This window comes from Hippocampus guttulatus, chromosome 21, assembly GCF_054856545.1.
Source record: "Hippocampus guttulatus isolate MCC_2025c chromosome 21, RoL_Hgut_1.0, whole genome shotgun sequence".
Lineage (NCBI taxonomy): Eukaryota > Metazoa > Chordata > Actinopteri > Syngnathiformes > Syngnathidae > Hippocampus > Hippocampus guttulatus.
In genome coordinates, this window is record NC_141281.1 from 11,263,194 (window position 1) to 11,285,922 (window position 22,729).

General features: G+C 48.6%; 3 protein-coding genes across 5 annotated transcripts; 1 reads left to right on the forward strand and 2 right to left on the reverse strand.

Moving 5' to 3' along the window:
• Positions 1-1,673: 1,673 nt before the first annotated feature.
• usf3 (upstream transcription factor family member 3) lies at positions 1,674-10,812 on the reverse strand. Its single transcript, XM_086102367.1, has 7 exons — positions 10,684-10,812; positions 10,148-10,268; positions 10,034-10,065; positions 9,878-9,960; positions 9,715-9,811; positions 4,501-8,870; positions 1,674-3,760 (listed from the first exon to the last, which is right to left on the reverse strand). The coding sequence occupies exons 2-7, from the start codon at positions 10,189-10,191 to the stop codon at positions 2,024-2,026; spliced, it is 6,363 nt and encodes a 2,120-aa protein (XP_085958493.1). The 5' UTR covers positions 10,192-10,268; positions 10,684-10,812; the 3' UTR covers positions 1,674-2,023.
• Positions 10,813-11,000: 188 nt separating this feature from the next.
• On the forward strand, positions 11,001-22,414 carry atp6v1ab (ATPase H+ transporting V1 subunit Ab). 2 transcript variants are annotated; one of them, XM_086101499.1, is made up of 16 exons: positions 11,001-11,171; positions 15,829-15,982; positions 16,919-17,012; positions 17,106-17,234; positions 17,532-17,746; positions 17,834-17,971; positions 18,168-18,319; positions 18,413-18,575; positions 19,412-19,520; positions 19,604-19,726; positions 20,533-20,647; positions 20,737-20,800; positions 20,882-21,085; positions 21,164-21,258; positions 21,549-21,720; positions 21,836-22,414. In XM_086101499.1, exons 2-16 carry the CDS (start codon positions 15,884-15,886, stop codon positions 21,926-21,928), a joined length of 1,965 nt encoding a protein of 654 aa, XP_085957625.1. In that variant the 5' UTR covers positions 11,001-11,171; positions 15,829-15,883; the 3' UTR covers positions 21,929-22,414. The 2 variants fall into 2 exon arrangements, with proteins under 2 accessions (XP_085957625.1, XP_085957626.1); XM_086101500.1 differs by lacking the exon at positions 11,001-11,171 and having other exon boundaries at positions 15,842-15,982; positions 16,915-17,012.
• On the reverse strand, positions 11,226-14,765 carry naa50 (N-alpha-acetyltransferase 50, NatE catalytic subunit). 2 transcript variants are annotated; one of them, XM_086101502.1, is made up of 5 exons: positions 14,558-14,765; positions 13,319-13,452; positions 13,019-13,138; positions 12,872-12,938; positions 11,226-12,369 (listed from the first exon to the last, which is right to left on the reverse strand). In XM_086101502.1, the coding sequence occupies exons 1-5, from the start codon at positions 14,563-14,565 to the stop codon at positions 12,192-12,194; spliced, it is 507 nt and encodes a 168-aa protein (XP_085957628.1). In that variant the 5' UTR covers positions 14,566-14,765; the 3' UTR covers positions 11,226-12,191. The 2 variants fall into 2 exon arrangements, with proteins under 2 accessions (XP_085957628.1, XP_085957627.1); XM_086101501.1 differs by having other exon boundaries at positions 13,319-13,455; positions 14,558-14,762.
• Positions 22,415-22,729: the final 315 nt, after the last annotated feature.

Here is a 22,729-nt window from a genome sequence, read left to right on the forward strand (position 1 = left end):
AATGCTCTGTTGAGTTAGCTGCCGGTATTTATCCATGTTCTCACTACCTCACAGCTTCCGCACGCCACCTCGGGACGCAGAATCGCCGTACCTCAGCCCACACTCGGACGAATTGTGGACCAAGATCTGTTCAAAGTCACTCCTGCCATCTCCATCTAGTGGTGATATATAATACTGTAATCATTCCCACAGCCTTGATATTTACCGAGGGAGGTGCGCGAAGCCCTTCATATTTTTTAATAAAAACACCAAAAACGATAGGGTTCATGCAAACGAGTTTTTACGGTCTGGCATTGAATGAGTTCGTGATTTTTCACAAGAATATGGAAATGGGTAAATATCAATATGCCGGACTTTATTTGTATAAATCTCTGCCAATGTTCCTATTTTCATATACTGTAATCACATCTACAAAATTGCTACAAAATCACAATGTCCTATCACGGATTTTAATTTTAGAAGCGACTCGCGGGCTACTCGTGGTCCTTGGGTCATTTCAGTGGAACCTCGAGTTACCAACTCCCTTTTTCCGTACAAATGGAGTTACGGGTCATTTTTTCGTAGTCAATTTACCACTATTTTCTATAGACGAGCGGTTCGATCTCTGTTGTTTACTCTTGCACCGCGTCACCCTCATTGGCGACGTGCATCACGAATTGCGGTAAACTTTACAGCAGTTCGCCAATTTATAGTGTAAAGTGAAAACTTGTTGTACTGTAGTCCCTCCGCGGTTAAAGGCGCAGACGGAAATCTATTGCATTTGTAGGCGGAAGTTCCACACCCGGCATGTTTGATCATCCAATCACAAATCTAATAGCTTTAGTGAATGACGTTAGCCGAATAAAAGTTCGCAAATCTTTTAATTCTCCCCCAAAATAGAGTTTAAAGTGTTTATAATGTTTATTCGCTTTTTGCATCTCTTTAATGAAGAAAACGGACTGTTAACGTCTTTGTTATGTCACGTGCTGTAGCCAGGCGGAAGTTCCTCGACGTCCGACATTCAGCCAATCAAAGATGCCAGAAACAGCCGCGTTGTTATGAATGAATGCGAAGCACGGCCCAATGTCGACTGGATACATTGAACGGAACGGCTCCCAAAAGGGAAAACTGCTTCAAGGAGCGTTCGAAAGCGTTAAGCAGTCACAAAGACTTTTAAAATAAAAAGAAACTGCTTCAAGGGAGCCTTCGAAAGCGCTTTCACGTTGTATAACCCAGCTCTGCATCAAGCAAGGAAGGCAAGGTAGGCACCGAGCCGTACGCTATTTTTGATGCTTTCCTCTTTCTTGACTGTGAAAAAAAAGATCAAAATAAATGTGTAGCGAATTACTCTTGTAAATCGGATGTCCCCAACCATGGAACTGTGGTCCGGCACGGGGAGGGGAGGGGAGGGGAGGGCTGCCCAGAGAGGAGTAAATTGCGAGGAGTTTGTACAGGCAGGAATTAAACATTTTTTAAATTATTTAAATAAAATACTTCACTTGAAATACTAACATTCCAGAAAAATCTAAAATATTTTTATTAAACACACTTTAAAAATTCTTAGTTTGTTTTACAAAAACATTTTGAAACCTTTTAAAGTCATTTTAAATTGCACTGTTTCGACAAAATGTTCATAGCGTAGGGGAGTCGAAGCACGCCACCTAATTGTGAGACAAACTTTCAGCAGGCAGAGATTTCAAACATCCCCTTATAAACTTTATTAATTTTCTTTATGTACAAATGCACAATCTAACCTTCTGATATGAAACGTGTGTATTTACAAAACAGTCTTGATTCTGTACAGAACAACCTGATATAAGTTAGTCAAATACATTAATGCTGCAGGTTTCTTCTTCAACAACATATAGAAAACCAAAGAGTTCTTGTTCCAAACATAGACTGGATTGTTCTTTTACAAACAAACCGATAACGCTGCCCATAAAGCTTGAAGCAAAAACAAAAAAAAAAACTGATCAATGAACATGACAACAAATGCGATCGAAACAGTTGCCCCTTTTCACATCGTTTGTCGCCGTTTCCTCGGTCACACGGCTGAGCTGCCGTCGTGTCCGAGGATGTGGCTGATGTTGTGCGCTGGCCTGTTGGGTTGCTTGCCCGAATCGGCGGCGGACGCGTTGGCAAGCGACAGCAGCGGCGACATGGGCATGGCCGAGCCGTCGGTGGGCATCCCAGCGGCGATCTCTGGGAAGAGCGACGTGAGACTGAAATTGGAGATGTGCGGCGTGATGCCTGACGAGTTGGCGATGGGCATGGGTGGCATGTCGGGCAGCAGCGGGAAGCTGGCTTGCGCAAAGCCGACGGCACGCGGCGGCGACAGGATGGAGCCGAAGCGGTTGTTGAGGGGCGGCGGGGCGCTGGGCTTGTCGGGGCCGGGGCTGGTGAACATCTGGTTGGAAAAGTACTGCAGGGTGACGTCGCCCGGCAGGCTGGGGTGGGCGGCTGGCGAGTAGGACGGATAGAAGGAGGGTAACGTGTTCTGCGGCTCGACGGGGATCAGGGAGGGCGTGCGCGAGGAAGCGTTGGGTTGACTGACGGGCGGGATGAAGGTGGAGTTGGCGTTGATGGGCGGGTTCATGCCGCCTTCGGGGATGAATGGGAAACCGAAGTTCTGCGCCAGGTGCTGCTCGGCCACCAGGTTGTTGTCTCCGGGCGCCTGGGTGCCGTCCGCCATGAAGCGTACGATGGTGCTGCGCCGCGCTTCGCCGCCCGACTGTGTCCGGCCCAGGAGCACGCCGCCCCCGGACGGGAGGGGCAGATGGCCTTCGGGCTCGAAGGGGTTGCCGGGCCGCAGCGTCCCCGGGCGGGGCCGCTCGCCCGGTCTCAGCTTGGCAGGCGGCGCGTGCCGTGAATGCTGGCTGACTGGCGGCCTGGAGGGTGCCGAAGGGCGGCCCGGTTCTGCGGGGTGGGCCGCCCGCACGCCACCATGCATATTGGTGTTGACCTGAGAAATGTGGCTTTTGTTCATGGCGGAGGCTTTCTGGCTGGGGCTGGACGCTTTGACCTGGAGGTCCACCGAGGGGTACTCCATGCTGACCGGCGGGCAGCATTGTGCCGTCCTCTGGTGGTTCCCCTCGGGCGACAGGAGGCTCTGCATGAAACTCTGGTGACAGGCTTCCTGCTCGCGCAGCAGCGCCGGTCCGACGTGCGACCCCTGCGGCCCGAGATGGACCCCCGCGTAGCCACCCGAGACGCGGTTCCTGCCGTCTGGCGGGGGGCCGGCGCCCATGCGGAAGGTTCCCTGCTGCAGCTGCGCCCTCTGCGGCTTGGCGGCCATGTCGCTCCCTCGGGAAACCTGAGCCTCGAAACCAGCGAGCTGATGCGCGCTTGGTCCCGCCGCGATGCTTTTGAACGGCAGGCACTCCGACACGCGCTGAACGTCGTTCGGGCCCGGGTGGTCCGACGGGATTCGGCCCTGCGGGTTGTGCGGCACGTTGGCTTTACCTCGTCCCGACGCGTCCATGTAGCCGCGCGGGTCGCCTTGCTCCGGCGCAGCGCCGCCGCGGCTCGCCGGTAGATGGTGAGCCATGCGCTGCTGCTGCTGCTGCTGCTGCTGCTGCTGATCGGCGCTCGTGGTGCTTTTGCCGATTAGCGCCTCGGCAGAGTAATTGGAGACGCGGTGGCGCTCCTGGCGCGATGGCGCGCACGACAGCTCGGACGAGCGCGACGCCGGATTGCTGGGCGGCGAGATGAGTTGCTGCTGCTGATGATCCAGGGTCCTTGAAGTCATCATCCTCTGCATGGCAGTGTGATCTTGACCAGGCTGAGGGGTGACGCACAAAATACAAACGTCGTGTCACGTCGCAAAATGTCATTTCAGTCAGTTTCAATTCGAGGTTTGTTGAAAATGCTTCGTTTTAGATCCGTCTTTATTCGGGTAATTTATCTTTCTACATGAGTAATTGTAGAAAATAAAACATCACTAATTTTGTATTAAAGTATAATTTTCAAACAATGAAAACTCAGGAAAGAACTAAAAACTGACAAAATACTTTTGGCAACAAAATAAAATAATGCTTAAAAAAAAAACGAACTGACTGTTTGCGATTCTAAAAAAGTACTATCGCCAACTATATCTATGGCAAAAATGTTCGTTTTTGTCAATTCATCTCTTTCGCAAGCTTTTGGGTTTCATTTCAAATGTAATTATTTTGGTAGTGCTGTATTCCTGCAGACCAAATAGTTATTTGAGAATAGTAGTTTACTCTTTGACGCAATACAAACTACCTCTGAAAATTAAATAAAAGTAGGCAAATTTCAAAATAAAATAAAAAATATCGTGGTATTTTCACCCTGGTCATGAGTGGGTCCACAAAAACAAACGCCTGAAAAAAAAACACGAGAAGTCTGCCATTTTGGTTGTACAATTAGGAGTCGCAAAACGGTCCCATTTGTATCGGGTAACCAATTTTACAGAGTTGTAAACCGGTTCCCTCCATGTATTGGAACTTGACCAACGTGGACTCGAGTTACCACTTGACGATACGAGCGGCGACGACCAACCTTGAGGTGGTCCTGCTGCGCCAGGTGGTTGTTGTGGTGGGCTCTGGCTCCTGCTGCCTGGGCCTCGCAGCTTTTCTCCTGGTGTCGAAAGTGCTGCTGCTGCTGCTGCTGCTGCTGCTGTATCTGTTGTTGCAAATGCTGCTGGTGCCTGCTGTGGGAGTTCTGTTGCTGCTGCTGCAGCTGTTGATGATGTTGCTGTTGGTGCTGCTGCTGCTGCTGTTGGTGCGCAGGCACTTGGCGCTGCTGCGGATGCGACTGTTGATGCTGATGCGCCGCCTGTTGCGGGTGCGCGTGCTGCTGTTGGACGGCGGACTTTTCGAGGTGATGCTGCTTTTGCTGCAGGGCGGCGGCCGGCGAGCCGCTCTGGCTGCCTCGGACCAGCCCCCTCTTCTTCTGCGCGTGCTGCTCTTGCTGGAGCGCCCTCTGGTGGAGCGAGTGGCACTGGGCGGCGTCGGGCTGGGTCAGGTGGTGTTGCAAATGGTACAGGTGGTGTCTCTGCTGCTCTTGCTGCTGCTGTTTCATGTACAGATTGCCTCCCAGGTGCTGGGCGGCGGGATGTTGCGGATGACCCCGGGGCGGGTGGAGCACCCCCGGCTGGTTCTGCTCGGGGGGGCAGTGCGCGTCCGCGGCTCGGACGACGGTGCTCATGAAGGAGTTTGTGGAGAAGAGGGAGCCCTCGGAGTTAATCCTCGACGAGGGAGGCATTTGTCCGCCCATCATCTGCCCGTGGTCCGCCCCTTTCACGTCCATGTGGCCCACGGCGGGCACCGGCGCCGGGCACGCCTTGGGTCGTTTGCCGCCGTTGAGCATGACTTCCTCCTGGGCCTGCCGCTTCGAGAGGATCTTGACTTGCCGCTCCGCCTGAGCCCTCATCAAAGCCGTTTTCATGGGGGCGTACTCGTTCAGCTGGCCGGCACCCGAGCAGGGCGAGAGCGTGTTGTTGGACGATTGGGAAATGTGGACCGAGGCGGCGGCGGGCGAGGGCGCCGAGCACTGCTGGCCCGCCAGACTGGGAGATCCCGGGAAGGGTTGCTGAGAGGAGCTGGGCCTGATCAGGTTGTTGACGCTCAAGCTGGCCACGGTGCCGCTTTGGGCTGAGCTCTGAGTCTGGACCTGCGGGAGAGACTGCGACTGGGAATACGTGATGAGATGAGCCGCCGGGTTCTGCGGTTGCCTGCTTCCGCCGGTCCCGCCGACGGACCCGTCGCCACCCTGCCCTCTGACGGACACCTGACCGGGAGGTTTAACCGCGTCCACGGGTTTGCTCACTTTGGCTTGCTGCGCGGCGGTGGCTTTTTCCCGACTAGCGGGACCTTTTGGCGGTTGCCACGCGGCCGGGGCGGCGGCGGCGGCGGCGTCATTCCCGACGCAGCTTCCAGCCCTCCTCCCTGGACTGTCCTGTTCCAACATGGCCAACGCGAGCATCTCGGCCTGCTCGGATGTGAAGGTAAACGTTCCAAAGGAGCCAGAGGAAGCGCTCATGTCCTGACCTTGAGGGAGCATGGAGGCCACCGAGAAGCCTCTGCCTCCCCCCGCCACCGTCGACATGGGAGAATCCGTCACGGGGGGCTCCAGAGTTTGATCATCTAGGTTCGTGTAAACCCCGTGAGATAGCACAAAGTCTTTCTTCTGCGTTGCATCGGACGATGCTAAGCTTGTAGCGGGCCTCTCTTCTTGGGCCTGTCGGGTCTTCGCCGCCGCCGCCGCCGCCGGCGGCGGAGGAAGTCTGACGCTCGGGTCGGGCTGCCGTGTCGTACAAGCGCCAACCGACGGCGACGGAGTTGAGGTTGTGGACGCGGCGGATGAAGAAGCAGGTTCTTTACCGCAAGGCACCGATTTGATGTTGTTGGGTTGTTGTGGACAGGATACCGATTGTGTACTCTGAGTTGTCGGGACGATCGCTGTGGCGCAAACCGAAGTAGGACGTGCCGCGTGAGCGGCGGTGGGGCAGTTCGCGACATCACCGCCAGTCACAGCCGTGAAAACGGTTCCGCTTGATTTCGATACCCTCGATGGAAGAGCAGAGTTAGTTTGCGTGGTGCGAGTCACGGTGCCGGTCGTTTCGCGTTCTACAGGCTTGCTCGCCGCCAAGCTCCCGTTTGAAGCTGCGGCCGCTTTGTCATTCGCGGCCACGGCTCCGATCGCCGAAGCCGCGACTGGCGCCGCGCTGACAGTCGCAAGTGCGTTCGCGGCAACGCTTGCGCTCGCTCGACTGGAAATAACATCATCGGCATTCGCGCCGACCGAGCCGACGCTTTTTGGCCGGGGCTGATCAAGTACAGTCGGGCCGCTGGATGTAACGCAAACAACGGTTTTCGACGGGCTTTGTGGGGAAGTGACACTTTGTACGGTTCCGGCAGACTCGGTCAGAGCAGCTACCGGAGGAACGTCTGAGGCCGGAGATGCGATCTGTTTTTCGTCTGAGCTAGCTTGGCTGAGCACGCTTTTCTTCGATGCTTTCGTCCTTTTCGCCACCGATCGCTTAGCATGCAGAGTCGTCTGCAGCCTCTTTCCGGCAGCCTTCGCCGCACTCGCCGCTTGTCCAGATTTGACTGGCGCTTTCGATTGCTGGACAGGCAGGACCGCTGCGGCTTCGGGGACGGTCCCGGGAGCAGGAGCCAGTTGTTTCTGCTGCACCGCCGGAGATGGAGTCGCTGCGGGCGGGCCGCTGTTGTTGCTCTGGCTAGAGATGCTCAGCGGAAGGCCCTGGGAGATGCTCTGGTTGAGAGAACTGAGGGCCCCGAGACTCTTGAGAGCCACGTTGGTGGTGGGTTCCTCCGTGGTGGTCGGCTGGACCAGGTGAATTGTACTTTGGGATGCGGTTTTGTCCGAAGTCTTCATGGCCTTTAGGGCGAAAACCTGCCCGTTCACAGTGATGGTCTGTGGCGTCGCGTGGACTCCGGCAGGTGTCTGACTCGCCTGTGACGAATGGCTCACCGGAGGCTGCGCCGGACGCGGGAGAATGTGCACCAGCTGCTTCCCGCCCACGCTCTGCAATGTTGATGTTGAACTGTTGGCTGTTTGAGTGGCTGGCGCTGAAGAAGGCGCGGCAGCGGCAGGGGCGGCGGCGGGTACCAAGCCGAGATTGGGATTCTGAGGGGCGGGTGCAGCGTGATTAGAAGCTTGGATGATGACGATATGTTGACAGGGCGCCGGATTGCTCGCTTCTTCTCTTATGACCGGCTGGCTGGGGCAGGAGTTCGCCTGCTGCAGAATGACCACGCTGGGGTTGTTGTTGTTGCTGCTCTGCGGCGCCGCGGCCGCCGCGCCGCTCGCTTTGACCTGCAGCACCTGCATGGTCCGGAGGAGCGGCAGCACGGTGGCCTGCGGTTGAGCTTGAGGGATCAGCGCCGCCGAAGGGTGGGGAACGAGCGAGGCGGGCTGGAGGACGGCCGACTGGGGCTGGGAAACGACGGCGGGATTGGCCACCACGGCCGGCTGCGGTAGCACGGCGCACCGAGGTTGCGGGGCGAGGACTGGGACGGCAGGGCGCAGCTGCGGCGGGTTTGCCTGAATATGCGCGGTGACGGGGGCTTGTTGTGCAGGCGCAGGAGGAGGCTGCATCTGGATTTGAATCGGCCGAACCGGAGGAGGCTTGGCACCCGCGGGACACACCGTCACCTGGCGGACAGCCTGCGTGGTTTTACCAAGACTCTGGCAGACGGGCTGCACCGTGTTGCCCGCCATCTGCAGCGTTGTCCACGTGGTTTGCGTGCTGCCCGCCGCCCCCGCTCGGAGAAGGGCTTGACTGTTGGGGATGCCAGTGTAACTTACAGTCCTGAGGGCGGTGTCCCTCACAGTCTGATTTATTGTGGCGAGACAGGAGACGGGCAGTGGAGGCGCTGAAGGCGGGGCTACGTTGGTCTGGGCGGAGGCGGCGGGGGGCTGGGGCAGCCCGGCGTTTACGGCGGGGAGCTGGAGGGTGATGTACGACACGGAGGGCGGCTGAGGCGTCTTCTCGATCGCACGCTGCTCCACCAACGCGAGGCCTGCCGTCGACTGGGCGACGCTCGAACCGGAGTAAAGCGACGCGGCGGAAGTGGTGACTTGGAGCAAGGCTCCGTTCACCCTCACGCTTGCGCTCGCCTCCAAAGGGGGCTGGAGGATTAAGGTTTCCGAGGGCTGCTTCCCGGGGGCGGTCTCTTTTCCCGTGGGGCACGTCACGTTGCCGTTGGAATAGACGATGATGCCCTTGGGCAGCTGATGAGTGGGGGTCACTTTGGCCACTTTGGCACAGCGCCGCTTGCCCTTCCAGTGGACCGTGGGGTCTTCAAGGAAATTGATGTCGTGGGCTTTGAGGAGTTCGATGTAGTGGGCGCTCTCCTTGCGAAGCTCCTCGCAATGATGCCGCAGTCGGCGGATCTCCTCCGCTGTGGAAGCCAAGAACATACGACCATTTGTCCCATGCCCAGGCTGTATAGCATTACGTAAAAATACTTCCACCAATGCAGTAAATTCTGCCAGAAATCACAATCAGGAAAACATCTCTCTCTCGCTCTCATGTGTCAAAAAAATATATACCGTATTGGTCCGAATATATGATATAAGACTGAACAAGTGGGGTTCGTCTTATATTCGGGGTCTAGACGTTATACCCATTCACGACGCTAGATGGCGCCAGATATCATTGAAGCGAATGCTGAACTTGACTCCCGGGCCAAAGTGAACCCGTCACGAAGAATAAAAATAAAAATAGCAGTAGAAGAAAATAATACAAGAGACAACAGAAAATGGAGAAACGTAGCGACAATCTGGAGAAAAGTGGGTCGAAGATCGGCCAGGTAAACCTGCAGCTGAGGAGAGGTTATGATGTAATTTACATTTCAAAAACCAGAAGCCATTCATTTACGAATGTGATTGCGCTTTAGTTTACATATTTAAATGTTCAGATATTAAGATTTGAATGAGGCAAAATGACATGCTTTATATATTGTTAGAATCATTTGTTTCAGATGTACTGTAATTATTTTCTGTATAAAAATTAATATGGTGTTCAAAAAGTCTTTTTTCAAACTTGAGTCTTGAAAAAGAGGGGGTCGTCTTATAATCAGCGCCGTCTTATATTCGGACCAATACGGTATATGCCTGCTTTCATGGAAAGCACCTGTCCTGCTACTATCAAAGGAAAAATAACATTTAGTGTTGTTGGGGAAAAAAAGGGGATTCTTCATCAGCATTACAATTTGTTGTATTCTGACATGATCTAATCTTTACCTTGGACTTTATCGCCGCCTTCCAGGAGCAGCGTGTCATTTTGTTTCTTCAGCTCCGTGATGTAGCGAAAGGCCTGGTCCAGGATCATGTTCTTACTCTGCATACACGGGACAAGGGTGAGTGAACTGAATTGAATTTACAATAGCACTCGAATGCGTTTTACCTGTTTTAGCGCTTGTGAACACGGCAACAGATTGCCAATGCGGTTGATCCCTGCATTTATCTTCTCTTTGCGGTGCCGCTCAACTGAATACAAGAGTGGAAATGTAGGTGACCGCAAGGTCAAGACAGGTGACATTTAAACGTTTGAATATTTTACCAGCATTGTGGGATTCTTTGTTTTTCTTCTTTCTGCAAAATAGTTGGGAAACAAAGCTGATTATTTAACAGGACTTTTATTTTAAACCGCGGTGATAATTCAAATAAGATTTACTTTGGTTTTCGACCAGTTGTCTCGGTTTCAGTGATCTCAGGCATCCTTTCCCAAACTGTTGCCTGACAGGCGGGTTAACACACCCTCACCAGTTTGACCTGAGATCCTTCCTGTGGCCGTCCTGCAATGCAAACATCCATGCAACAATATCCACGATGACACTACATGCATAAAATAAATTAAAAATACTGTAAATTGGAGAACTTCTCCCAGGGTGGCTTAGAAACAACCGTTGCCCCATTAAAAAATACAATGCTCCTGCAACACACAACCTTTAGATAGCATTGCAAGTACTCTTGACTCATTTGCATGCGTTTGTACGCAAAGTGTGACAAAACGCGTATTCTGGATATTGTGCAGTGGCTTTATTTAGTTAGCACACTGTTGAATCAAAAACAAATTAAGTAGCAATATGTGCTTACCCCGGCTAGCTCGCTAATAATTAGCCTAGCTCAATTTTTAACCCGAAAACGAGCGCCGTTTCGTCGCTACTCCGCTGAAAAAACGCTTTTATAAGAGGGCATGTTCCCACCCACCTGTAGTTTGGACATTTTATTTAGGTGTCAGCGCCAACGACAACTTCAGAGATGTTTGAGAAGCTAACTGTGTGCTAACTCCCTAGCATGCTATTTCAACCCAGCTCCCAAAACAATCCGAGCTGTAAAAAGAGGCGGGCGCCTAGGGAAAACATCCAATCAGATTTCAAAGCATGGGCGAAGTAGCCAATCAAAAACCGGTATGGATGTGCGTAAATCTCAACCACTTTTGTATGCTGGTGAAGTCTTAATTTTTTTTTCTTCCGAAATTTAACCCAAAACGAGTTGCAGGATATTTAATTTCTTGGTTCGCAGGCTGTTCTAATACATAATTTTCCTCACGAGTCTTTGTTTTGTTTTCATACTTTCAATTCGTGTGCATCGTGTGCTGGAAGAGGAACCGTGTCAAAACCATAAAGCCGGAAATTGAAAGACACAGCAAAGAGTTAGTCAAGCAATTATCGATACCATCTCTGATCCTTCACAGGGTGAGTAATTTGTCTTCCTTCCCTTATACTTGTATCTTGACGACAGACAGCATCTTTACTGCAAATAGTAAGTCATTTATTTAGACGTTAAAAAGTCATACAATATAGAGCTCCAGAAAAAGATAAAATTCTTCAAAGAAAGAAACCATGCTTATTCTACAGTAGAGAGGACACAAGTCTCCTTGCATGCATACGGAGTCAGAGCTTCCTCTGGGTAAAACACGCTCGCAGGCACGCACCCACCCACCCACGCACACACGTTCGCACAAGAGCTTCAAAAAGAAAAACCACAAGCTGACCACTTCGGCGGCCAATTCTCGGCAGGAAGTTGTTGGGGGGGCGACCAGCTCTGCCGTGTCGCCCTCCATTAAAAAAAAAAAAAAAAGTGTTTCCCCTTTGCAGAAGAACGCATTGACATTCAATACTATTTCCCAAACCCAGGAGAACCTCTGAAACGCTCAACCTCTGCAATGTGAAAAATAAAACCAAACAAAAATCAAAAGAACAGCTAAATGGGGTTTTAAATGAATTTCAAACACACCACCACCCTGTTAACTGTTTCTCATGGCCAACGGAGAAAACATTCACCCCCCCCCCCCCCAAAAAAACCACACAAACCATCATGTGCGGTCTTTTAAACCATTTCAAAACCAGAAACGAAGGATAACAGCCCCCTGTCCCCATTTAACATTTTAGAACTGCATCAAAACCAAGTCACGCACAAAGTACGCATTGCAAACACCACACTCAGGTTGTCAATCAGAGGAGCACTTTTTTGGACACTTTGTCAATCAGCTGTATGAGGAAACAGGGGTGAGGGGGAGTCAATCCAAATGTACTCATTTGCCAAGCGTTTTTTTTTTTCTTCCCCAATTTTGTCTTTGAAAGCATCCTTGTGGGAGGGGGGGGGGGGCGTTTGTCACAGATCTTTTATGCGCAGGTCAAGTGTGCTGGTTTTTCCGAAAAGCGGGTGATGCCCGCCTGCCCGTCGGTCCGTCCGTCCGCCCGTCACCCCCTCCTCTACTCCGTCTTCTGAAGCTCTCTGCTCGACGATACGCTCGGGCTTCGCAGGCTTTTCTGCAGGACGTGCGCGTCTGCCGGCTCTATCCTCTTATAGTAGTTCTTCTTCGTCTCGATGATCTCGAAGCCGAACTTTTGGTAGAAGTCGATGGCCGACTCATTGCTGATCTGCACGTGACTGGTGGAATGATTAAAAAAAATGAAAATCTGGAGTTAGAATATTGATTAATCAAGTAATTGAATAAAAAAAAAGATTTTTCTTGGGGTCGCCGTGCTCACATTCTACTGTAGTATTGGCGACTGTCTGTCTGGCTTTAAAAGACGGAACATGATCTGGTGAGTGACATGGGTGTCGGTGAATGAGAGTTGGCTGCTGTTAACTCACTTTAGTTTTAAATTCAGTGTGTACCACCACTGTTCGTGAGTAATATCAACTGGGCCGGCATGCAAATAGCGAAAGTCTGCATTTAATTGCCGGCCACTGAAATGTATTTGGTGAGAAATAATGAACGAGTAGGAAATGGGTGGATGGATGGTTTACACTTGTTCCAACAAAATGCAAATAGTGTACCGTTGCGATCATTTTATTCAAAGAGCAGTTTTGCTTTGCATTTAATACATTTTTTTTATGATGACAGATTAATCAATGTCCATTAAATCGGAAAACGTAGGACACTCACAGGTAAATGTTGTCAAAAGTGCCGTCCTTCTCGCAGATGTTGAGCACGTGGTTCAGCATCTTTGTACCTGCAGGTAGCAAAACAATTTAAAAAAAACAACACTTAAGAGAAAAAAAAAAACATTTTCCTCCATTTTGTGTAGCTCACCAATGCCGAGTCTCCGGTAGGGCGCGAGACAGCCCAGTGTCATGATATACAATCGCTTCTGGTTCTGAGAGTGGTCCACTCGGCAGCACACGGCGCCCACCGCAATGTCATTAAAGTATGCTGCCAAATGAGAACCCCCCCCCCCCCAAAACTTCAATTTAATCATCCTTTCCAAACTGTACATCTTCGAGGTGTTCAATCGGTTAAGTTTTCCGCTGTACATGATAAAAGAATAACAGACATACAATATGTTCCAACTGTTTGGGGAAAAAAAACCTGTTAATTGTGGTTGTCCCTTACCGAGCTTGGCAAGCTCGCCCACCTCGAGCACGTCCTTGTAGAACTTGTCGTTGTAGCTGACGGGGAAGATAACCTGGTTGAGGCGCTTCAGCTGCTTGATGTTGTGGGGCGTCACGTCCCCCAGCTCGATCCGGCTACTGGAACAACAGCAAAACGGTCAAAGGGCTGACACAAAGCCCCACATCAGTGCAGTCGATCAGTAGTGCTGTGCTTTTTCGTTGGCTTTTTGGGACATGAGATGACATCACCAACGGACAGAAACAAACGACCACAGGAGAAAAATCTGAAATTATCATTACATCGTTATAAAACAATGATGAGTTTTGCTGTGTTGTAGTTTTACTATGAACTGTGCCCGTGTCGTGGAAATATGCGGTGCAATTCTGTTGCTTTATTTTTATTTTTACAAACAATGGCTCTGGTGTGAATGTATTGTGCACACAACAGCCTTAGTTGCTCACCATTCTCTCTCTCTCTCACACACACAAACACAGTTCCACTGACAATGCAGGAGAAAGGTGAGGAAGAACTGAACCCATCCATCCATTTTCTATAGCGCTTGTTCTCATTAGGATGTCGAGTCAGCTGCAGTTTAAGCAAGCTGACTTAAACCGTGGACTCAGACATGCTTACGGGTGTTCTGAAAGGTTTTCAATGAACATACAATGCAAGTAGAAGAAGTTGGGGAGGAAAAAAAGAACATGTCAATTCACACAGCCGAGTTTCGAACCCGCAAGAACCACCAAGCCGCGAGATGAACCCTCTTGACCAAAAACGCACACTTGTCATTGCTGACATTTAGTGACTACATTCCAAAATCCCAAATTAACCTTTGACGTTATTTTGTATACACAGAAACATAGTGCGGTTTCCTGATTAATTAGTTAGTTGGTGAGTGAATTCAGTAAACGAACGTTCACTTTACCCGCTCTCTAATTAACGTGGGGGAAAAAACGCACATACGTAGGTTAGTTACTGCTCGCTAGTTCGAAACAGCCGCAAGCATTCCACACGCAGCGGCTTGAAATCGGCGGGCAATCGGCGATGACGTTTGGTCATCAACGGCGCTGTCGCGGGCTTCTTCTTATTCATCTACCACCGGCTCTGGTATCGAGTTTAAAAATAGCTTAGCCGGGCTAGGCTAAGCTAGCTAGTTTGGCTAGCCTCGCCGTCTCGTCCCCAGGTGATAAAATGCAGTCGGCAACGACTTGATTCGAACCTTAAGAAGCGAACACTCACCCTTTCATCCTAAACGGATATAATTTTCACCGAGTCTCGACTTTTAGCGTCGTAATTGGCGAGCACGGGGAGATTTGACAGAGTTGGGGTCGGGGATGCCTTCTCGTTTTACCCTCCACATGTAGCTCGTTGCGACGGTTAGCTTAGCCGCCGCACCGCTTTCCACGATTGTGGGGAGACTGTCAACCCTGACCCGGCGCACGCGCACTCGGAGCATCGCGCACGCGCACTAGCGGTGAAATACAACCGCGTGTGCCCTGATTTTGTTCTGTCGTGGTGTAAACTACAGTAAAAGTTTTTGTTGGTTGTGTGTGTTTCTTTTGAGCGTTTAAAATGTTGGAACAACAATCACTAGTTTTATTCGGACACTTGTGAGAATAAAAGGGAAAAAAGATAAATTTGGGTGTATGTGCGTGCGTTTGGTAGAGTTTTATGAAATTGTCACAGTGAACGATTAAAAGACTACAAATCAAAATGTTTAATAAATAACAACTCGAAATAAAAATAAACTGTCCTTTAAATTAATTCATGGTTCATTCAACTTTATGCGAAGCATAAGCCCAACCTCTAAGACCAAAACAATTACATATTATAAGTCGCATATCGTTTATTGTAACGGATGAATTTATTGTTTGTGCTTGTTTAATAAAATAAATGTGATGACCACCATGAAAAATAATCGGATATTAAACCGCAGCATTAAGGAGGAAATAATTGCAGTTAGATTCTTTTTTTAAAAATTATTCAGCCCTTGCTAGTAAGTAGGTTAAGAACATGATAAATAGAATGAGAGGAAATGCTAATGTATTTTAGTGACCTGCCAATGCCTTCTCTTAGGCTGAGACTCAAAAACATACATAAAATAACATTAAAAAAATATATAAAACAGAGCTTTGAGAAAAACAAGACAAAGAAGGAAAGAAAACAAATCGAAATGTGTACTGTTCATCCCCTTTCAATGCAAAACCCAGCAGGCCTTAGAGCCAGTCATGGATTTAAAAAACACTCCTTCTCAGGGGTTAACAATGAGCGCTAAAGTCACTACAGTCAGATTCATTTCTCGAGCGACTACATTTTGGCTCAAGCGTCAGTGCATAAATATTAGTCACGTGCTCGATTTGCCTTCGCTACTTTCGAAAAGTCACTTGGCCATTTGTTCAAATTACATCATCATAAAATTAATATACATGATTCAATATCAATAAATTTCGAACGTGATATCCGAGCATTTGAGAAAAATATTTATAGTGGATTGATTTTGTTTCGTGCAGTTCCGGGGGATGACCCAAAATGGCGGCCCGAGCAGCGGCAGCTTCCGTCCAGTGAATGAAGTCAGCTGACCTCTGTCTGCTGCTGTCACGCACTCCATCGCGCGTCGTTTTCTCTCGAAGCAAGACAGCAAAACAGCCACTTCGCGACCACACGGTGAGCCACGTATATTCTTACGACAACCTGTCGTTGTTCAGACACCGACGCGTACGCAATTTAATTCAGAATTGCTTGTTATTTTAAGGCTAGCAACCCATTGCGGCAAAAATGCCGGGGACCTCCTGTTCTGTCTCAGGCCGAGAGCGACTCTGTCAGTGTTACCGAACAACCTTATTATTGTCATATGAACATGAAGTCTAAGCGGGGGGGGGGGGCTTATTTTGAAGGTTCTTCACTGTAATTACAATAGGCGACACGGTTGCGTCAAATGTATCAGGGGCGCCAAACATGTGTCATAGCACTCGTTAGAAATAATACGAATTAGCCGAGTTCAAAACGGGTTAACTCGTTTTGAAGAAGCTTTCCAATTGACACCAGGACGTCAGGACTGTGACACTTACATGTAAAATTCTAATCACATGGTATTTACCTTTCCACGCACACACTCCCTTCAGTTTAAGGAGGACACATGACCAGCTATACACCTTTTCACCCAAGTACAGTGATGACGATCTATTGTTAAATATGAACCATACTAAAAATGGGGATTGCTATCTTCCCCATTCACAGTCACGGTGTGCACGCTCAATGCTTATTTTCCACTTCCTCATCTGGCCAGTAAGTCATGTGCCACGGTCACATGATCATCAAGCATTGTGGTTTTGCTCACTGTCCTTATGTGGAATGCAAGAAGGATTAGAATGATATGATCAAGCAAACACACACACACATAAACGTAATATTGTCAATATTTGCACGTACATTTATTCATTATTATTGCTGCAGTTACGTCAATTGCCGAATGGTGACACTTTCCATGGACACTAGACAAGCAGCCTCCCAGGCCAAGGAGGAGGGACAGTGAAGGTCACGGATAAAGTGTTTAAGGGCCACAACTGATGCACATGATTCCTTTTTTTTCCTCCTAGTTAGAAACCAGTGAAAATGGACACATCCAAGCTGCCCAAGATCCGAGATGAGGACAGAGAGAGCCAGTTTGGATATGTGCATGGAGTCTCCGGACCAGGTTACTGCCACATTGTTTCTGTGGTGCAGCATATTCCTGAAGCCCGTATTTTTATTTTATTTTTTTATGTACAATTTTTTTTCTCCACTTTAGTGGTGACAGCGACTGCCATGGCAGGGGCAGCCATGTACGAGCTGGTGCGTGTTGGACACAGCGAGCTGGTGGGAGAGATCATCCGGCTGGAGGGCGACATGGCCACCATCCAGGTCTATGAGGAGACATGTATCCTTGTTGAAGGCCAGATGTGAAGTATACAGTCTCTGTACCCGCTCGGTGAAATGCTCTGGATGTGCATCTCCATCACAGAGGCTGATGCGATATCCATCCCCATGAATTTCAATTACGATACTATCTGATCCAATCCAGTTATGCTACAAAATGGTTCACCTCAATTATAATACGATACAAATTCACTCCATTCATGATACATGTTGACATCATATGGTCTGATGCAAATTTGTAACCCATATTTTACAATGAGGAAGAGTCTCTTTGTATTTCCCTGACCTTGGAACTCAGCCGGCGTGTCCGTCGGCGACCCGGTGCTGCGTACCGGCAAGCCGCTCTCCGTGGAGCTGGGCCCGGGAATCATGGGCTCCATCTTCGACGGCATCCAGCGACCCCTGAAGGACATCAACGACCTCACGCAGAGCATCTACATCCCGAGAGGCGTCAACATCGGAGCCCTCAACCGAGACATCAAGTGGGAATTCTCCCCCGTCAAGAGTCTGCGGGTACGTGGGCGTGGGGACCTAATAACAAGATCAGGGATGGCGGGTCATCAGTTGATTCCCATGGATTTTTCCACTTGTCTGTGTTAGGTTGGTAGTCACATCACAGGTGGCGACATCTACGGCATGGTGTATGAAAATTCCCTCATCAAGCACAAAATCATGCTCCCGCCCAAAAACCGGGGCACTGTGACCTACGTGGCGCCGCCTGGAAACTATGACCTCTCCGTGAGTTCCCCACATTATTTTTGGTTTGAAGGAGACAAATAAAAAACACTCTCAAAGTGTTTTAACCCTTTAAAGCACAAAAAAAAAAAAAAGATAACCGGTAACCTGCTAATGATAAGATGTCCACCGTGGTAACCGCTGTCCCTGAAAGGGTTAATAACACGTCAGTGACATTTCGTCCCACCGCGCCATTCAGGACGTGGTGATGGAGCTGGAGTTCGAGGGTGTGAAGGAGAAGTTCACCATGGTGCAGGTGTGGCCCGTCAGACAAGTCCGGCCCGTCACGGAAAAGCTGCCCGCCAATCACCCGCTGCTGACAGGACAGAGAGTCCTGGATGCCCTTTTCCCGTCAGTCCTTTGAAATGTCCCCCCCCCCCCCCCCTCGTAAAGACGCAGCGCTCCTCCGCCGTGGATCTCTTGAACCTCTTGCTTGAATTCCAGGTGCGTGCAGGGAGGAACCACAGCCATTCCCGGCGCTTTCGGCTGCGGGAAGACCGTCATCTCCCAGTCGCTGTCCAAATACTCCAACAGCGACGTCATCGTCTACGTCGGCTGCGGCGAGCGCGGGAACGAGATGTCAGAAGTGCTGCGAGATTTCCCCGAGGTAGGAAACGTTGCCAGCTACCAGTTCATGTCATCATCACTATTGTGTGTTTTTGTTGTTCATTCCCATCCATTTTCTCTCACAATTGCATTTGATGTCCTACGTTGCACATTTGTTGCCGGGCAGGATTGACGCGGCACAACCGGTTGTGTCCCAAACCCCACCGGAACCAAAAAAAAGAAGCAAATAAATAATAGCATCTCCAAATTTTGGAGGTGTTTCTCGATTTTTGGCGCACATGATGCTCGGCAGAATTTGAAGAGCGAGTTAAAATAAATGTATGTTTAATTTTGAAATGGAAAATTGACATGAATGACAGCGACTTGATACTTGATTTTGAAAAGCAACAACATACCGCCTAGAAAAAGCAGTCAAAAAGGAATAAAAACAAATATCTGTGGACAATAGAAAATCGCAAGACAAAAGAAATCTGTCGTCTTTTCTCAAATGGCTTTCAAAACAATTGTGAAAAAATGCAATCCCAAGTGTCGTGTTCTTGAATCTCGAGGTGTCACGATTAATCGACAACTAATGGATGATCACATTAATCGATCATTTTTGATCATCGATTCATAGTTTTGATACCTTTTTCCAAATCCTCAGATGATGATTCTTTTTTATTTGATTTATTTTAACAGATTCATTGACAAAATAATTGACAAGATTAATCGATGAACAAAATAACGATTCATTCAGAGAATGAGGCGATACGGTTACCCAGTGGTTAACACGTCTGCCCCGCAGTTCCATTTGAATCTCAGTTCCGGCCTTTTTGTGTGGACTTTTCTCTTGATACATTTTTTTTGTTTGTTTGTTTATTTACCTTCCTCATATAGCTGACCATGGAGGTGGACGGCAAGACTGAAAGTATCATGAAGAGAACAGCTCTGGTGGCCAACACCTCCAACATGCCCGTAGCTGCCCGAGAAGCCTCCATCTACACGGGTACATGCTGGCGGCCATCATAAAAGTCCTCCGTCACTCTTTGCTTGATAGGTTTGCTTTGTTTTTTTTTTGGGGGGGGACAGGAATCACGCTGTCCGAGTACTTCCGAGACATGGGCTACAACGTCAGCATGATGGCCGACTCCACCTCCCGCTGGGCCGAAGCTCTCAGGGAGATTTCGGGACGTCTGGCTGAGATGCCCGCTGGTAAGTGCAGAGACTGCTTAGTTAAAAAAAAAAGGAGAATAAAAAAAAAAGTTTTATTCATGATTGATATGATCCCGTATGTATGAACAAAAACCACACAAGATACAATTTATCCAGTGTAGGTGTTTCTTGGTTGAGGATTTTTTTTTACTTTACAAAACAATCTAAAAAAAAGATGTGATTTTGTTTTTTACATCCAAATTCCGTATTTTATGCCAAGAGGGGGAAAAAAACTAATTTCAGTGTAGTATTCGGCCGATTTTATTTTACAATGTTGTTTAAAAAACATGTTTAACTATATGAAATAGCCAACACATTTTATGACATATATATTTACATTAAATAAAAAATATATTAAAAAAAAAAGAAAATTGCTGTTGCATTCAACTTTCTTGGAAAAAACTGACGGTAGTCTTTTTTTTCTGAATCAGACAAAAATTTACGTTATTGTTCTTTTCATACACAAGCTAAATTTGACATTTTCTTAAAAAATAAATTATCAATTCATTTTGCTTTTATTGTCCTGTATATCTCAATAATATATTGTATAGCTTCATTAAAAATCTAAATTTAAATCTTTCTTTGTCTGACAGTAGTAAAATGTGCAGATTTTATTTTTGGTATCACTTTAAATTTAATATAACAAATTCTTCCTTTGAATATTTTACATGTTGAGATTCTTGTGGATTTAAGATATTTTGCTTGTATGGAATATTTGAATTGCAAAACAAGAGTGGCCCTAAGGTGGAGCCAGTGCATCAAAGTTGGGAGGTATGTGAAAATAAGCTCTGTGTTGCTGTCTGCAGACAGCGGCTACCCGGCCTACCTGGGAGCCCGCCTGGCCTCCTTCTACGAGCGTGCCGGAAGGGTAAAATGTCTAGGAAACCCAGAGAGGGAGGGCAGCGTGAGCATTGTCGGAGCGTGAGTAAAGACCCCCAAAAAAGCGATAAAAAAAATAATACACGTTTTCTACAGTACGTCCCTTTTTAAAAAATGTGTTTTGTTTCTAGTGTCTCGCCCCCTGGTGGTGACTTTTCTGATCCCGTTACCTCAGCCACGCTTGGTATTGTTCAGGTAACGAGCCGTACTCAGCCACTGCCGATGGCTTGTGCTCCATGACACTACGCTCTATGACGTCCTGTCTTCTCGTGTCAGGTGTTCTGGGGACTGGACAAGAAGCTGGCCCAGAGGAAACACTTCCCCTCGGTCAACTGGCTTATCAGCTACAGCAAGTACACCCGCGCCCTGGATGAGTACTACGACAAGCACTTTGCCGAATTTGTGCCGCTGCGCACCAAGGCCAAGGAGATCCTACAGGAGGAGGAGGACCTGGCTGAGATTGTGCAGCTTGTCGGGAAGGTGATTTGCCGCCATTGAAGTTTAAAAAAAAAAGGGACTTGAGAGAGAAGTATTCACCTGATGACTTTGCTGCGGTAGGCGTCACTGGCGGAAACGGACAAGATCACGCTGGAAGTGTCCAAGCTGATTAAAGACGACTTCCTGCAACAGAATGGCTACACGCCTTATGACAGGTCAGATTTTTAAATTGCTAGCTAGCTGTCTGGCTGGCTAGTTAGCCGGGTAGCTGGCTGGATGGCTAGCTAGCTAGCTGGATGGCTAGTTAGCTGGCTGGCTATCTGGCTGGATGGATAGCTAGCTGGCTGGATCGCTAGCTAGCTGGCTGGCTGGCTATCAGCCAATGCAATAAGGCCTTATTGTAAAAGCCCAGATTCTCGCTGATGCTGGATTTATGTAATGCAGTCGAACATGTTGGCGAACATTGAAATGAATGAGTGAAGTGACAGCACATGCTCCTCCACAGATTCTGTCCCTTTTACAAGACGGTGGGCATCTTGTCCAACATGATCGCGTTCTACGACATGGCGCGCCACGCAGTGGAGACCACGGCGCAGAGCGACAACAAGATCACCTGGGCCATGATCCGCGAGCACCTGGGAGAAGTCCTCTACAGGATCAGCTCCATGAAATTTAAGGTTTGGGGATTTTTATGTCAACTTCACACACAATGAATGTGAACAAAATCCCGAAATAATCCTACTTTATTGCGATCAACCTTTTTCATTGGATTCATCAAACTTCTCGTTGCAGGACCCGGTGAAGGATGGCGAGGCCAAGATAAAGGGCGAGTATGCGCAGTTGCTGGAAGATATGCAGAACGCCTTCCGTACTCTGGAAGAATAGATGTTTTTTTTTTTTTGGTTTTGTTGTGTTTTTTTCCGGTCTCCAATCCATCACATTCCGCCTTTTGTGCTTCCCTGTTGTGTGCGCACGTGTATGCAACTTCATTTGGAGGTCAAAGAGAAAAGATGTACTGTATTTGTGATTATTCGGTGCCTCAAGTAGGCGCACTCTGGATCCCTCTGCATGATCTTAAATTATCGTGTGGCCCTTTTGTTTACATCTTCATCATCATACGCGTGTGTGGTTGCTCTTTTCCATTGTACACAAATCACACGCTATCATCTCTGTACAGAAGAATTATGAACAGAATATGGAATGAGATGAGTCTATTTATTGTGACGTTTTTGACAGAACTGTGTTGTTTTGTTTTACGCTTGTGAGCGCGTGTATTTGTGTTGTGTACTTTGGCCGCGTGGATGCCTGTACGAGTCCGACACCTCCCAAGCGATTAAAAGTGCGGGCTTGAAAACAGAACAAAAGGATAAACTGGTGTCTGCCTTTGTTATTCTTCGACTGGTCTCTCCGCATGTCTCACATGGTTTTAAAGTGTGAGATTTAAGTACCTAGCAGGGGATGAGGAAGTCCTAAAAAATATCATGCAATCATCAAAGGAATGGTGGTGTTATATATTATGAGAATTTGGGAGGTTTTAGTAATGTTTAATATTGCGGTGTGGACCTGATCACTTACACTCAGGGGTCTGGTGTAGCCCAGGGAGCGCAGGTTAGAATACCCCCGTCTGTTCAAAATGGATTCCTCCATAAATGTTTCCAATGAGCAGGCAATCACACTTGAAGGTAT

Bases quoted from the DNA above. Each gene is read 5' to 3' on its own strand.
- usf3 (XM_086102367.1), bottom strand. From the start codon at position 10,191: ATGCCTGAGATCACTGAAACCGAGACAACTGGTCGAAAACCAAA. The intron at 8,871-9,714 runs GTAAAGATTAGA...TGGCTTCCACAG, and splicing joins AGGCGGCGATAAAGTCCAAG to CGGAGGAGATCCGCCGACTG. The intron at 3,761-4,500 runs GTTGGTCGTCGC...GTCACCCCTCAG, and splicing joins CGCAGCAGGACCACCTCAAG to CCTGGTCAAGATCACACTGC.
- naa50 (XM_086101501.1), bottom strand. The intron at 13,139-13,318 runs GTAAGGGACAAC...CTCATTTGGCAG, and splicing joins GGGCGAGCTTGCCAAGCTCG to CATACTTTAATGACATTGCG. The intron at 12,939-13,018 runs GTGAGCTACACA...TGCTACCTGCAG, and splicing joins CTACCGGAGACTCGGCATTG to GTACAAAGATGCTGAACCAC.
- atp6v1ab (XM_086101499.1), top strand. From the start codon at position 15,884: ATGAAGTCAGCTGACCTCTGTCTGCTGCTGTCACGCACTCCATCGCGC. The intron at 17,013-17,105 runs GTTACTGCCACA...TCTCCACTTTAG, and splicing joins GCATGGAGTCTCCGGACCAG to TGGTGACAGCGACTGCCATG. The intron at 17,235-17,531 runs GTATCCTTGTTG...CTTGGAACTCAG, and splicing joins CCAGGTCTATGAGGAGACAT to CCGGCGTGTCCGTCGGCGAC.